Below are 13,078 nucleotides of genomic sequence, written 5' to 3'. Positions count from 1 at the left end.
TAAGTTTCCTTTCTGGGGAATTCTCAGCCCGGCAGAGTTACAAATTAAAATGGACTCTGTCTTCTTTGTTCCTCCCCACAGAAATGACGAGACATCAGTGGCTGGTCACCCCATGGACCAAGTCTGCTGTACCAATTCTGACCTTCAAGCGGTAGACCTCTCTGCAACCTACAAATCAAGATTGCCAAAGAGCTACCTTTTCCTGGATTTCCCAAGTAGCGTGACTTGCTGTTGACTTCATGAAGTTGGCAATAACAAAGAGAGCAGCTGCTTGAAACCGAAAAGTTGTTCAAATGCATGCGCAAACCCAAATGCCCCTAATGGATGCACAGCATGCCTGTGGGAGATGCAAACAGACCTGCGGGAATTCTCTTTCCATACTCTCAGTGCATCAATGAAGGTTTCATTTACTGATTCCTTCATCCCTCCAAATGAGGCGTCGCCTGTCAGTAGATCTCTCTCGTTTAAAATAGCTCCCATAATTGCCTGTGTTGTGTGCTGGGCAAGGCTGGGGTCCAAAGCAAATATTTCCAAGCGGAAAGGGTTTCTGGCATGGCTCGGAGAAGTGCTCATGTTATTTGGTCTTAAAACATTTCTTAAAAATTCTCTTGAGGATAGACAAAAATGTCTTCATCAAGTTGAAAGGGCTTCCTTAATTCTGAAAAGTGAGACACGCCGCCGCTTTATCCCTGCTTCAGTCCAGGAGACGAAGGCAAAAGGAAGGCTCAAACAGAGCGAGATTAAGAGATTGGTTGTGTTTGCCGAGGCCATGTCCGCCGGTTTCTCAGATAGCCTTGACTGCATGTATATAACATTTGCCCTCGCGCGGACAAGTAGAGCCATGTCAACACGTCTTGTTGAAAAATCCTGAATCTGTCACGCGCTTTTATTTTCTGAAGGTTGAGCGATGTCATTGACAGTTATTACTGACCGATTGTACAGTGTGAGTGAAAAACAACTGCTGTCTGTCATCAGAGGTGTCGATGTATGTATTTCACTGCTTGGCTTCTGTGTGGCGCAGACTGGACCGTCTCTGTGGTCTAGACACACCAGAGACGAGGAGGTGAGTGGATGGACACTGGCCTCTTTGGCTATTTCATTTACAGGAGGCAAACACCCTCTAATAAGGCAGCAAATCAGACCCATGTGCAGTAACAGGCAACAGGAAAGCGGGGGGCGGGGGGGCGGGGGGGCATGGGTGCGCTGGGCTGCCGGGGCCAGTTGCTGCGCTTTGGTTTTGTGAAGAGTGAGGAGAAGTTGGCACATAGATGGCAAAGTCCTACCAAAGCAAGATATCTTATTTTCAAAAGGCTTTAAAGGGGATTCCCGGTTTTCCTGTATGCTCCCTTTGGAGTTCAGTGACAGAGCAAATTTCCCCGGCCACTCAACGAAAGGCAATAACAGGTTCGAACCCCAGATGGGACAGCTGAGTGCAAAGTCACATCTTGTCTTTCAAATGTCGGCTGAGCCCAAACGGACACATTCTTTCATGGGTGACAGAATACATAGCATAAGGAACTTGATAACACTCTGAGTGTGTTTATTGTGATTGGTGGGTTATGGTAGTTTCTCATTATACTGAGATTTTATTTTGTTTTTTTTTTAATGTAGTTAGTTTTAATTCATTTCTAGAGTGGGTTTGTTTTATTCACCCCCCTCCGCCCCTCCCAAAATAATTTTAGGCTATGTTCACACTGCAGTTCAACTCCGATTTTTTTGCCCATGTGTGACATATCTGATGTTTTCAGGCAGTGTGAACAATACAATTCAGATTTTCACATTCAACCCGGGCCTCTTTTGTATGTGGATATAAACACAAAGCATCAAGAGGACATTTGCGGTGATAGTCGTAAATTCAACCATGCGGACGCTTCCTTTATTATGCATGGCAATGGCGTGACGTCACCTTTAGCAGACGTCGCCATGAAATGAGGAGATTGAGGAGCGTCGCCTCAGATCCTCAAAATATTTGTACGTCCTCCGTCCTCGCTACTCTGCAGATATGAGATGATGAAATAAACCCCTACACACACCTGGGAACATGTTTGCTTTCGTACACACTGCAAAAATTCAAAGAAACAAAAGTTTCTCAGCAAAGCAAAAAAAAAAAAAAAAAAACAAGCATCCATCTTCAGCAAACAAATACAGTAATCCCACGTTTATCGCGGTTAATGGGGACCAAAAACACCCGCGATAAACGAAAATCCGCGAAGTAGCGACCCCCCCTCCTTATAGGTACACGTACATAATATTTATAAGGACAAATTTAATGGTATCCATGCATGTCGAAGTAAATTTTGAAGTAATTAACTGTACACTAATAGATTTAAACATGTATAAGATAGTTTATGACTAACAAAAGACAGTAAACATACTTTTTTTTAAAGTCCGCGAGAAGCGGCGAAAGTCAGTAAAACAGCAGCGAGTCACATAGAGCAACATATACAGTACTGTACTACATGTATATGATTTATTTTATTTATTCATCCATCCATCCATTTTCCGAACCGCTTGATCCTCACTAGGGTCGCAGGGGGTGCTGGTGCCTATCCCAGCCGTCTTCGGGCAGTAGGCGGGGGACACCCTGAATCAGTTGCCAGCCAATCACAGGGCACACAGAGACAAACAACCATCCACGCCCACACTCACACCTAGGGACAATTTAGACCGTCCAATCAGCCTGCCATGCATGTTTTTGGAATGTGGGAGGAAACCGGAGCACCCGGAGAAAACCCACGCAAGCCCGGGGAGAACATGCAAACTCCACACAGGGAGGCCGGAGCTGGAATCGAACCCAGTACCTCTGCACTGTGAAGCCGACACGCTAACCACTGGACTACCGGGCTGTTGTTTTTTTTATGAATATGTTTGAAAAAATCCACGATGCACTGAAGCCGCAATAAACGAACCGCGAAATAGCGAGGGATCATTGTATCTTAATAATTTCACTTTATGAGAAGTTCATCTGCGCATTTAAGAAGACGCACTGCAGCTCCGCTTATGTTTTGATTAAGTGTTTCAGACGGTGTAGTCTGGTGGCAACTTGTAAATGACGGAGCTAAGTCATGGGTGGAGAAACTCCATCTAAGGGCCATATTATTGTAATTACTGTATTGCAATTTAGTGACTGTTACTTCAAATTTGAAATTAAATTCGGAAAGGCTCCAATCCAGAGGTATATTTAGAAACATGCAGCAAACAAACAATTTGGTTATTATCACACTTGACAGAATGGTGAGACCCAACTAATAGTATACATGCAATCAAAAAGTAAATATGTCCTCTTTAACTGAATGATGTCTGAGGTCACCTGGATGTCATTTTATTTGAAAATCCCATCCTTCCGTGTGACTATTCAGGTGCGGCTAGAAACCACACAGACCGACAATTCCTCCATGGAATGAGCTAAAATCATGTGAACCAGTATTTTTCTGAAGCTCCCAAAAAATCTGGAAGTGTTTAAGAAACACAAGCCCACAAGAGGTTTCTTGGTGGATAACCTTATGTCAAGGAGACAAGAGGCTCTCATACTGACGTCTGATGGTTACCAGGCTGTTTGACGTTTACGTCGCTAAACCCAGTCTCGGGCTTCAGTTTCCTCTGAAGCACTTTTCTGCCAATAGGCTCAGCTGGGATTGTTCAGCTCATAGTGGATAGAAATGAACAACACAGAGAAAAGAGAGGCTGTTTGTTGATATAGTCGTCAGGAGCCGGCTAATTCACAATTTCAAATCTGTCCCATAACTCATCGCTGCGCCTCCTCTCCTATGAGCTGTAGAGACTTTGTCCGAACTGGATGTACTGTATGTGGATCACAACAAATAAACAGTGACTGCTACCAAAGAGAGGCAGGGTAGCCGCATGTGCGGTGGTGAAATGAGTTGGAGCTGCGCTTAGTCCGAGAAGAGCCTGCATCCTACACAGGAAGACACGGGGGTAACAGGATCATTGTTGCCTCTACTCTATCCCAGCAGGGGTTAAAGGTGGTGGACAAATATGCCCTTTCCCTTTCCATTCACTTGTTGGGTTGACGAGGCGTGTCAGCTGAGCATGGCAGAGACTTTCATCTCCATAGGAACAGGGATACCCTTTTCAAGTTATCATTAACTGATCATGCGTTGATAACAAGGTGTTGTCCGCATGTAAAAAATGTAAGGAACCAAAATCTACCGGTACAGCATAGGAAAAGCTCATGAAGTCCCTGTAAAGTGAAAATCTTGTAAGTAACAAGTCTTGTAAATCTGGACTAGGTTAACAACCCAAATTAGAATGATAAAAAAAATATGCAAGACCTAGACATAAAATGAAGCTTCCAAAGCCTGAAAAATCATGCCATGATTTCCACTCTCAAACGCTATATGTGTGCGTGTGGGGGGGGGGGGGTGAACGTGCTAAAATCGCACTTTTGTCGAGCAGCAATCAAATTTTAGGATGGATAGCATTTGAACCAAAAAATATATCGGCCAAAGCCTCGGAAGCCAAGGTCGTCGCGAGGCTTTCCGTGCTATCACTGAAATTTCATGTTACGGTATTTGCTCGCATCATCTGTGATGCCTTTTCACTTGGTTGGCTTTTTCACAATCTCAGTTGTAACTTGACACAAGTTCAATCATTGTCTTGGGTAAATATGAATAAAATACAGTATAAAATCCACTGATTAGCAAGTCCTCACAGTGCAGAGGTCCAAAGTTCGATTCCAGGACTCGGCCTTCCTGTGTGGAGTTTGCATGTTCTCCACGTGCCTGTGTGGGTTTTCTCTGGGTACTCTAGTTTCCTCCCACAATTTAAAAACATGCTTGGTGAGTTAATTAACTCCTTTAAAAATTGTGCTTCCAAAGCCTAAACCCGAGCCATGGTTTAACGACATTACCCGCGCAGCTAGGCAGGAATGTCGCAAAGCTGAACGCAAGTGGAAAAAAGACAAATTGCATGTCTCTTATCAAATTTGGAAAGACTGCTGGCGTAACTACCAGCTCACAGTAAAAGATGCCAAAAGAGATTATCTGTCGAACCTTATTCTAGCTAACCGTCACACCCCACGCGCACTATTAAAAACGATTCTGTACTCAAACCCCCTCTGCCTACTTGCTGGGATTCTTCACCCGAGATGTGCAACAGATTCCTTCAGTTTTTCATTGATAAGGTCTCTACAGCTAGGACTCCGGTCTCAAATACCGCATCTGACCCCTCTGTCCATGTTCCATGTTCAGCTGTACTAAATTCTTTTGATACTGTGTCCTTGGCGCTTTTGGAGGATGTAGTTCACCAGACGAAGCCATCTGGCTCCCCTTGCGACTCTCTTCCCTCACGCTTCTTTCAGGAGGTTCTCCCGAGTGTTGGTGCATCGGTCTTGGATATCATCAACAGCAGCCTTTCTTCTGGTGTAGTACCCCAACAGTTTAAACATGCTGTGGTCCAACCCTTGATCAAGAAACCTGGTCTTGATCCAGATGTGCTGTCAAGTTACAGGCCCATTTCCAAACTGCCTTTCATTTCCAAAATTCTGGAAAAAGTGGTGCACATGCAGTTGAAACTTTTCTTGGATGAACATAACATCTTGGAGGTCTTCCATTCAGGTTTCAAGACGATGCATAGCACGGAGTCAGCCCTGTTACGTGTTTCTAATGACATCCTCCTGGCAAATGACTCTGGAGACCACGTGTGTCTGGTTTTATTGGACTTAACTGCAGCATTTGATACAGTGGATCACAGTATTCTGCTGACTCGTTTGCAGCACTTGGTGGGCATTGGCGGCAGTGCTCTTGAGTGGTTTAGGTCCTATCTAGCTGACAGGACCTTTTGTGTCAGCCTTGGCTGCTCTGAGTGACGCACTGCTCCCCTGTCATGTGGTGTTCCACAGGGCTCAATTCTGGGGCCTTTGCTGTTCTCGCTGTATCTGCTCCCATTGGGTTCCATCTTAAGGAAACATGGTATTCCCTTCCACTGCTATGCAGATGACTGCAAGATCTATGTCCCACTGAGCAAGAAAGACGCCTTCTCATTAAGGCCACTCCTATCCTGTCTGGAAGAAATCAAAACCTGGATGGCACAAAATTTCTTGAAATTCAACGAAAAGAAGACAGAGGTGATATTGTTTGGTCCCAGTGGCCCTTGTACATTCCATCCTGTAGACTTGGGCCCCCTGTCTCTTTATCTGAAATCAACGGTCTCAAACTTGGGCCTTAAACTGGACAGTGATTTCAAACTCGATCGGCAAATTGGTGCCGTTGTTAAATCCAGCTTCTTTCACCTTAGACAGCTGGCCAAAATAAAACCTCTCCTCTCACATGAACACTTTGAGACAGTAATTCATGCCTTTGTCACATCCCGGCTAGATTACTGCAATGCCTTGTACTTTGGAGTCAGCCACTCCTCCATTAAGCGCCTTCAGCTGGTCCAGAATGCCGCTGCTCGCCTCTTGACTGGTACTCGTAAGAGGGAGCATATAACTCCCACTCTGGCATCCCTTCACTGCCTCCCCATTCATTTTAGAGTTATTTTCAAGATCCTCCTCTTTGTTTTCAAATCTCTGAATAATCTCGCGCTACCGTACCTCTCTGACTTGACTCTAAATTGTCCCTAGGTGTGACTGTGAGTGCAAAGGGTTGTTGTTTGTCTGTATGTGCCCTACAAATGGATGGAAAGCAGTTGCATGGTGTACCCTGCCAACAGCATGAAGAGAGCTGGAATACACTCCAGTATGCTCGTAACCCTCATGAGGATGAATGGTTTGGATAATGGATGGATGGACACAATATAAAAACGCCTTTCCAGTAATACAAAGTTAAGTCAAAATCCATCCATTCATCTGTCATACTCTGCCAGCTGATTTTAGGTGAGCGCTACATCACCGACTGGTCGCCAGTCAATCACGGGGCATATTTAGACAAACAGTGACAAACAACCATTTGCACTCAGCCCTAAAGACAGTTTAGAGTAGGGGTGCCCAAACCATTTGGACCGAAAATCTACCACACAAATGGTTGGGGTTTTTTTCTCCTTTACCCCCCTCGTGATCGACTTCGGACCAGTCGACGATCTACCGGTCGATCGCGATCGACGTAATGGGCACCCCTGGTTTAGAGTGTTCAATAGGTGTCATACGCATGCTTTTGGAACACTGAAGGAAGTTGGCGTTACGGGAGAAAAGAAACTCCACATGGGAAGGCCGCAGCCCAGATTCGAACCCTAAGCCTCAGAACTGTGAGGCGGTGTGCTGAGCACTTGCAGAGCATGCCACCAAAGTCAAAATCATCAACAGCTAATGCGCACAAAAATAATCGGCAACAGAATGTGACTGCCACCAAACACACTTAAAGGAATTACATTTAAAAGTGCAACTGGAACACTCTGCTGACTCGCGTAAGACGGTCAATACGTGCATCTGAAGCTTCCGCTTTGATTTGAAACCCAATAGTCTCTGAGGATTACAAGAGTTGAGATTAAAGTTCATCAGGTGACAAGAGATTTTCATGCTTTATATCGAGGGGTGTTGCAACGCAAGACAACTATGACTTTTACAATAACATTAATTGGAAAAAAAATGTAATCACTTAGCAGGGTTATTTGATGCGACCTTCTCAAAGCTGTTACTTGAAAGCTGTTGATGCTGTAATGACATTGTGTTAGTGTTCTAGATCGTTTTATGACTTTGGGGAGATCAAAGTAAAAGGCCATTCATTTCCCTATAGATTGCAAAGAGAATTGAGCCCTACTGAATCAATACAAACCGAATCAGCGTAAGTCAACAAAAAATCAAAAGGAACACAGCCCACGGGTGGACCCCCAAGTCGCTTCTTTGATGACAGGGAGCAAGGTGTCTTTTGACAAAGCAGTGAAGCATGAATACAATTAAACAATGGGGTGACTTGGGCCTGTCCTATTTTCAACAAAAAGGTGAACTGTTGTGTTTTTTGTTGGAAGTAATATCAGCACAAATGTTCACGATACAGACAACTAGTTACTTTAGCAAGCAACAATGACACGTACTTTGGTTTCCAAAAGGACCTCATCCAAAATGCATAGGTCATAAGTGGGGACGGTGGTGCTACATTGGGGAACTAATAGACTTCCTGCATCTGGTTTTCATTGTAAAGGGGGATGTGTGTTTTGGATTAAATTGACATTGATTCCTCTGTTTTTCCTAAGACTCTAAAAATCCTTTACAGCTTGGCCATGTGGTGATTAACTACCATCCATCCCTCACCTCTACCAGCAAATAGTCCTGATGGTTATAAAAGATGTAATCAGGCTCTTGAATGCCACGCTGTCTCGTTTCTGTGGGTGCTTCGAGAGGGTACAAAAGCTCACTGTGGGCTAAATTATACAGTGAGTGACATCTCACTCCACGAAGACAGAAGCAGTGTGCTGTGATATTGCATTTCTTCCACCAAGCTGACTTCCTGACATCTTTGTGAGGCTCAGGGCAGACGGCGGAGACCTCAGAAACCACAGCGTCCCTGTTGAGGCACACAAGGCGGCGTTCTGCTTCATGCTCCGCCGCCTTCTGCCACCGCCCAATGCCATTACGCTGCCAACACATGCAATTACAGGGAGTCATGGGGCACGTGCCGCGCACTACAAAAAGATATGCAGTGAAGGAGATGCACGGGGAATCTCTCCCTGGGCTGACAGTAACACGGAAAAGCCTGAGAAGACTAAAACTCTAAGTTATGGGCATGACTACTGGTTCAACATAGCATCCAATAAAACTCACCTCAAAGATCTAAGATTCTGAACTCAACGTGAACTTTTAAGGATCAGGAGAACGTCTCCTGCTCTGCAGCCTCGGGCACATCTGGTCTTTAGGGGCTCTGAGGGTCTGACCTTGTCTGGGAACCAGCTGCTTAGGTTCTCCACTCCAGGGCCAAGAGGGACTAACCTTTTCTTTGGGGCCAAAAAGAAGCTTAAAGCTGAAAGACGAAGTTGGAGCTTTGAGGTGAAACCTTAGTTGTACCTCTCCCTCTTTTCTTGCTGAGGGTTATTGCTTTAGTGGAAATCTTTAGAGTCCTTTAATGTCTCAAGACAATGGATGGATTTGGAAGCTACAGACGTATACACGGATCAGCCACAACATGATGGTTGCTCTGCGATTGGAAGGCAATCAATCAAGGTGAGAACCGTGCCGTTCGTCCAAAGTTCAGCTGGGTTAAGTGCCAGGTCACCCGTGATCCAAATGCGGAAAACCCTTTCTAAAATGCACATCCAAGTGGTCATACATTCAATACAGGAGTTTTTTGAAAAGATAACAAATTCCTTTTCTTTCTTTTTTTTTTTTAAACGGACAGTGCTGACATTTAACATTTGATTCAAAATGTTGATTGTTGTGGTTTATAGTTTGCTCTGGTTTAGAATTGCACTGAATCAAGATAAGAGCCGAGTTTTGATGGACTCAACATTGGGACCAGCTCTCAATATGATGCAGGACAGCACCATACCGATGCAAACTACAACCACAGTAAAATTAAGCATATTGGTAAATTAATAACTCTGAGAGTGTCAATCAAATCTGAAAAGTTAGGCCTCATCTCACATGCACGCTGCAAGGCCATTGTAGGAAGGATCAACTCTGCGAGGTAGCTAAACTTAAAAGCTGTCTTGATTTGATGGCGCCTGATTTACGGGTTGTATCAAAAGGACCGATAGATAAAACTGTTTGATGTAACCGTCATACAACCACTTATTGCGATTAAACACCTGCACGCAAGTCAACAGCTGATCCCCGGCACACCAAATGATCCATTCACAACTGGATGTAGTTTCTAAATGGCTTGGAAAATAGCCCTGCACTGCAGATCCAAGCGAGATACAGAAAGAGGGGAGCGGGTGAGGGAAAGCAAAGAGGGGTAAGACTATGGCTAGATTATGAGGAAAAGAAAGCCATGGTAACCTCTCGCAGTGACAACTGTTTACCCTCACTGAAGAGCTACGCAACAGATTTTGTTGTAGAGGGGTGGAGCAACAGAGTAAACCGAGGAAGAACCCATTGAACTTCTGGTCCTGGCGCCAGTGAGCTTTGTACTAAACGCGAGATGTCCTTTATTTTGTAGTGTGATGCGTGAATGCAAGTGACATAATTCAGGCATTTGCTCAATGTTGTTAAACACTGTTAATTGGGTGCCATTCTCGTTTATGATCAAACCAAAGAGATGCGGGTGTTTTTCATTAAAGGCTACCTTAACTGGCATCACTGCACTATAACTAAATAATTGACAAGGTTCATGTGACCGTGCCACTTTGTGTGCCCACAAGCTGGCTCTCCATGAATAGTTGGGAATGGTTTTGCCTGAATCTCAGCAATACTGTATCTAGTAGCTGGTTACATTTCCCCACCAAAGTGACTAGTGGAGGCTAAGGCAAAAAGCATGACGGAGATGGAGCTTTCTAGTTGCACTTGAGTTTTATAAAAGGATAGATATCATATGGCTAGCGCAAGGCAAGAGTGATGTCTATGTTTAGCAAAAAACAAAACAAAACATTATTTAATATACTTTTAAAAAAATTTCAGTGAGGCTCATTCACACAGCACACTGGTGAAATATTAAACCATGGGAAAGTACACTGGCCCAGTGGCTGACTCAGAGCTCTAAGCTCAGGGTCAAGCCCTTCATAAATTCACTCTCTTTTTGTCAGGCTAATTAAAAAGAGAAGCCTTTTTTTCTGTAGGTGAAACCAGACTAGACTTCACGGGCTTTGTGAAAACAAAAAAATTCAAATATCTCATGCAAGTATTCAAATAAGAGCGCATTTAGCCCGAGGGCATGTATTAGCATTTGTAATGTGATATTAGCGATGTATAGCAATAAAGGTATGCGTCCACGTCGGTTAAAGTCCTCCTCTGACAAAAGATGAATATCAGAGGTACAGGGCTCGAGGTAGACCCGGCACTCCAATGTTTTGGGCTTGCGGTCTTGCTTGGCTAAAGCTTATGAAAGTCTTGAGATGGTATTCAAAAGACTCGACATTAACTTAAAAAAAAATAATCTGCATTTTCAACATGAGTATTTGTGTGTCCTTTACGAAAACCTCATAACTGAATGCTATGCAAGCCTTGCAACTCTAAGATTAAAAACAGAAGTGCAACATTTAACTTCACTTCATCACCTTAAACTTTAGAATGACAGGTATGCTACACTGATAAAATGGTGTCTTGAATTTACTCAATTTTATTTTCACTTGTTGCGCTTAATCAAATTATCTGGCCCCAGATCCATTTTCAATTTGATATATTCATTCATTCATCTTCCTAACCGCTTGATCCTCACTAGGGTCGCGGAGGGTGCTGGAGCCTATCCCAGCGGTCTCCGGGCAGTAGGCGGGGGACACCCTGAATCGGTTGCCAGCCAATCGCAGGGCACTAAATTGATATATAGTCTACTTAAAAAATCGGGTGGGGAGGGAGGGGAATTTCATGCTCCTGAATAATTTACCGATTTGAAACGCCACCAATAACGTCAGGGGTGTGTACCGCTGCTTTGGATCTTGATATTGTAGCCAAACTAGGACTTAACGTGGCATCTAAACAATTGGAATCTATTACAACAGATCAACGGAACATCTCCAAACCTATCTACGACTACTAGTGAGGATCCATCAGTTTCGGGTCAGTTAACGCTGAAGTGCTAAACACCGAAGACCCACCGGACGACAAAGCATGGGACGTTCCCACCAGCAGTCGCCACCCCACACAGACCGTCGGCACTCGGCACCAGTAAAGTTACCGGTACTCTCCTCTGCCGTCAAATGTTCTTTGCAACATACTCATACCGCTAAACCAGTGGTTCTTAACCTTTTTATAGGTACCAAACCCAGCCAGTTCATATGCACATTCACCGAACCCTTCATGAGTGAAAATTAATATACACTATAGATTTTTTTATTCCTCGGATGACGAACACATTTCGGTTCTCGAACAAACTGAGCTCACTTGAATGCACCATTTGACTCCTCTGCCTTCCTTACACGAGGAAGTGACGCTTCTTCGGGTAGATGAGGAAGTGACGCTTCCTCGTGTTGCTTTCCATTGTGAGCAGACGTGTTAATAAACATTTCTATTTAAAAAAGAGCGTGGTTTCGGTTTTCGAACCATTTCGGTTTTCAAACAGCCTTCCGGAACGGATTATGGACGAAAACCGAAGTTTGACTGTACTTTTTTAAAAATTGTACGACGTACTACCACGACGGTCACACGTTGACGACTAAGCGAACTAAATTTCCCACAGCACTGATTGGACAAGCAATGTCATGTGATCATCTGCAGCCCATGATGGCCAAGCGGGCGTGTCATAACAAATTAACATGTTGAGTCGCGTGTGTCTTAACCTCCATGGCAGAGGCTCCGTCGAACCCCTGAGACCGACTCACCGAACCCCTGGGGTTCGATCGAACCCGGGTTAAGAACTACTGCTCTAAACCATATATGACACTGGAAACTGGAGGAAAGAATTCAAACATATACACACACAAACACGCGTGCATAGAGCTTCGCTCATATGCTCACAGGCACACACACACGCTCACACACAAATCACACACTCACCTAGACAATTGTGCCCATCATGTGCCAAGCGGAAGCCATCATAGCATGTGCACCTGTAATTTCCCGGGATGTTGATGCACTCATGGACACAGCCACCATTGTATTCGGTCGCACACTCGTCGACATCTGCAACAAAACAACCAACATAAAATGAAGACATTAAAGCAGGCACACATCGACAAACAATTGCACAAATCTGTCATGTTCCACTTAGTGAGGAGCAGGAGTGGCGTCGAGAGAATAATTTCTGCTAAATATATACAATTATTAAGCGGGCCCGTGTCCAGGCGAGGGAAAAAAAAAAAATCGCCGTAAATTTGTGTTAATCGTAAAGCAAGTCAAGGCAGAGTTATTTATGTTGCACATTTGACACACAAGGCAACTCGATGTGCTTCACATGACCAGAATGATTTCAGAGCCTTTTGAAGTGTGTTCCCCCAACCACCGGTACCGGGCCAGGCCGTACAGAGACAGACCAAATGTATATCCCTCCACGGCCATGCTGGAGCCCATCCCAGCTGTCTTCGAGCAGCAGGCGGG

The 13,078-nt window shown here is 44.4% G+C and overlaps 1 protein-coding gene across 4 annotated transcripts in view; it reads right to left on the bottom strand.

The window, feature by feature from the left end:
- Positions 1-13,078, bottom strand: part of scube3 (signal peptide, CUB domain, EGF-like 3) — a 102,855-nt gene that overhangs the window by 53,558 nt on the left and 36,219 nt on the right. For all 4 annotated transcript variants that reach the window (XM_052057096.1, XM_052057097.1, XM_052057098.1 and 1 more), the window contains exon 3: positions 12,539-12,664. In XM_052057096.1, the coding sequence (XP_051913056.1) occupies positions 12,539-12,664 (126 nt within the window). The remainder of the gene's footprint in view (positions 1-12,538; positions 12,665-13,078) is intronic.

Source organism: Hippocampus zosterae, chromosome 2 (genome assembly GCF_025434085.1).
Source record: "Hippocampus zosterae strain Florida chromosome 2, ASM2543408v3, whole genome shotgun sequence".
NCBI lineage: Eukaryota > Metazoa > Chordata > Actinopteri > Syngnathiformes > Syngnathidae > Hippocampus > Hippocampus zosterae.
The sequence above is the reverse complement of the archived record's forward strand: the minus strand, read 5'-3'. Positions and strand labels throughout refer to the sequence as shown.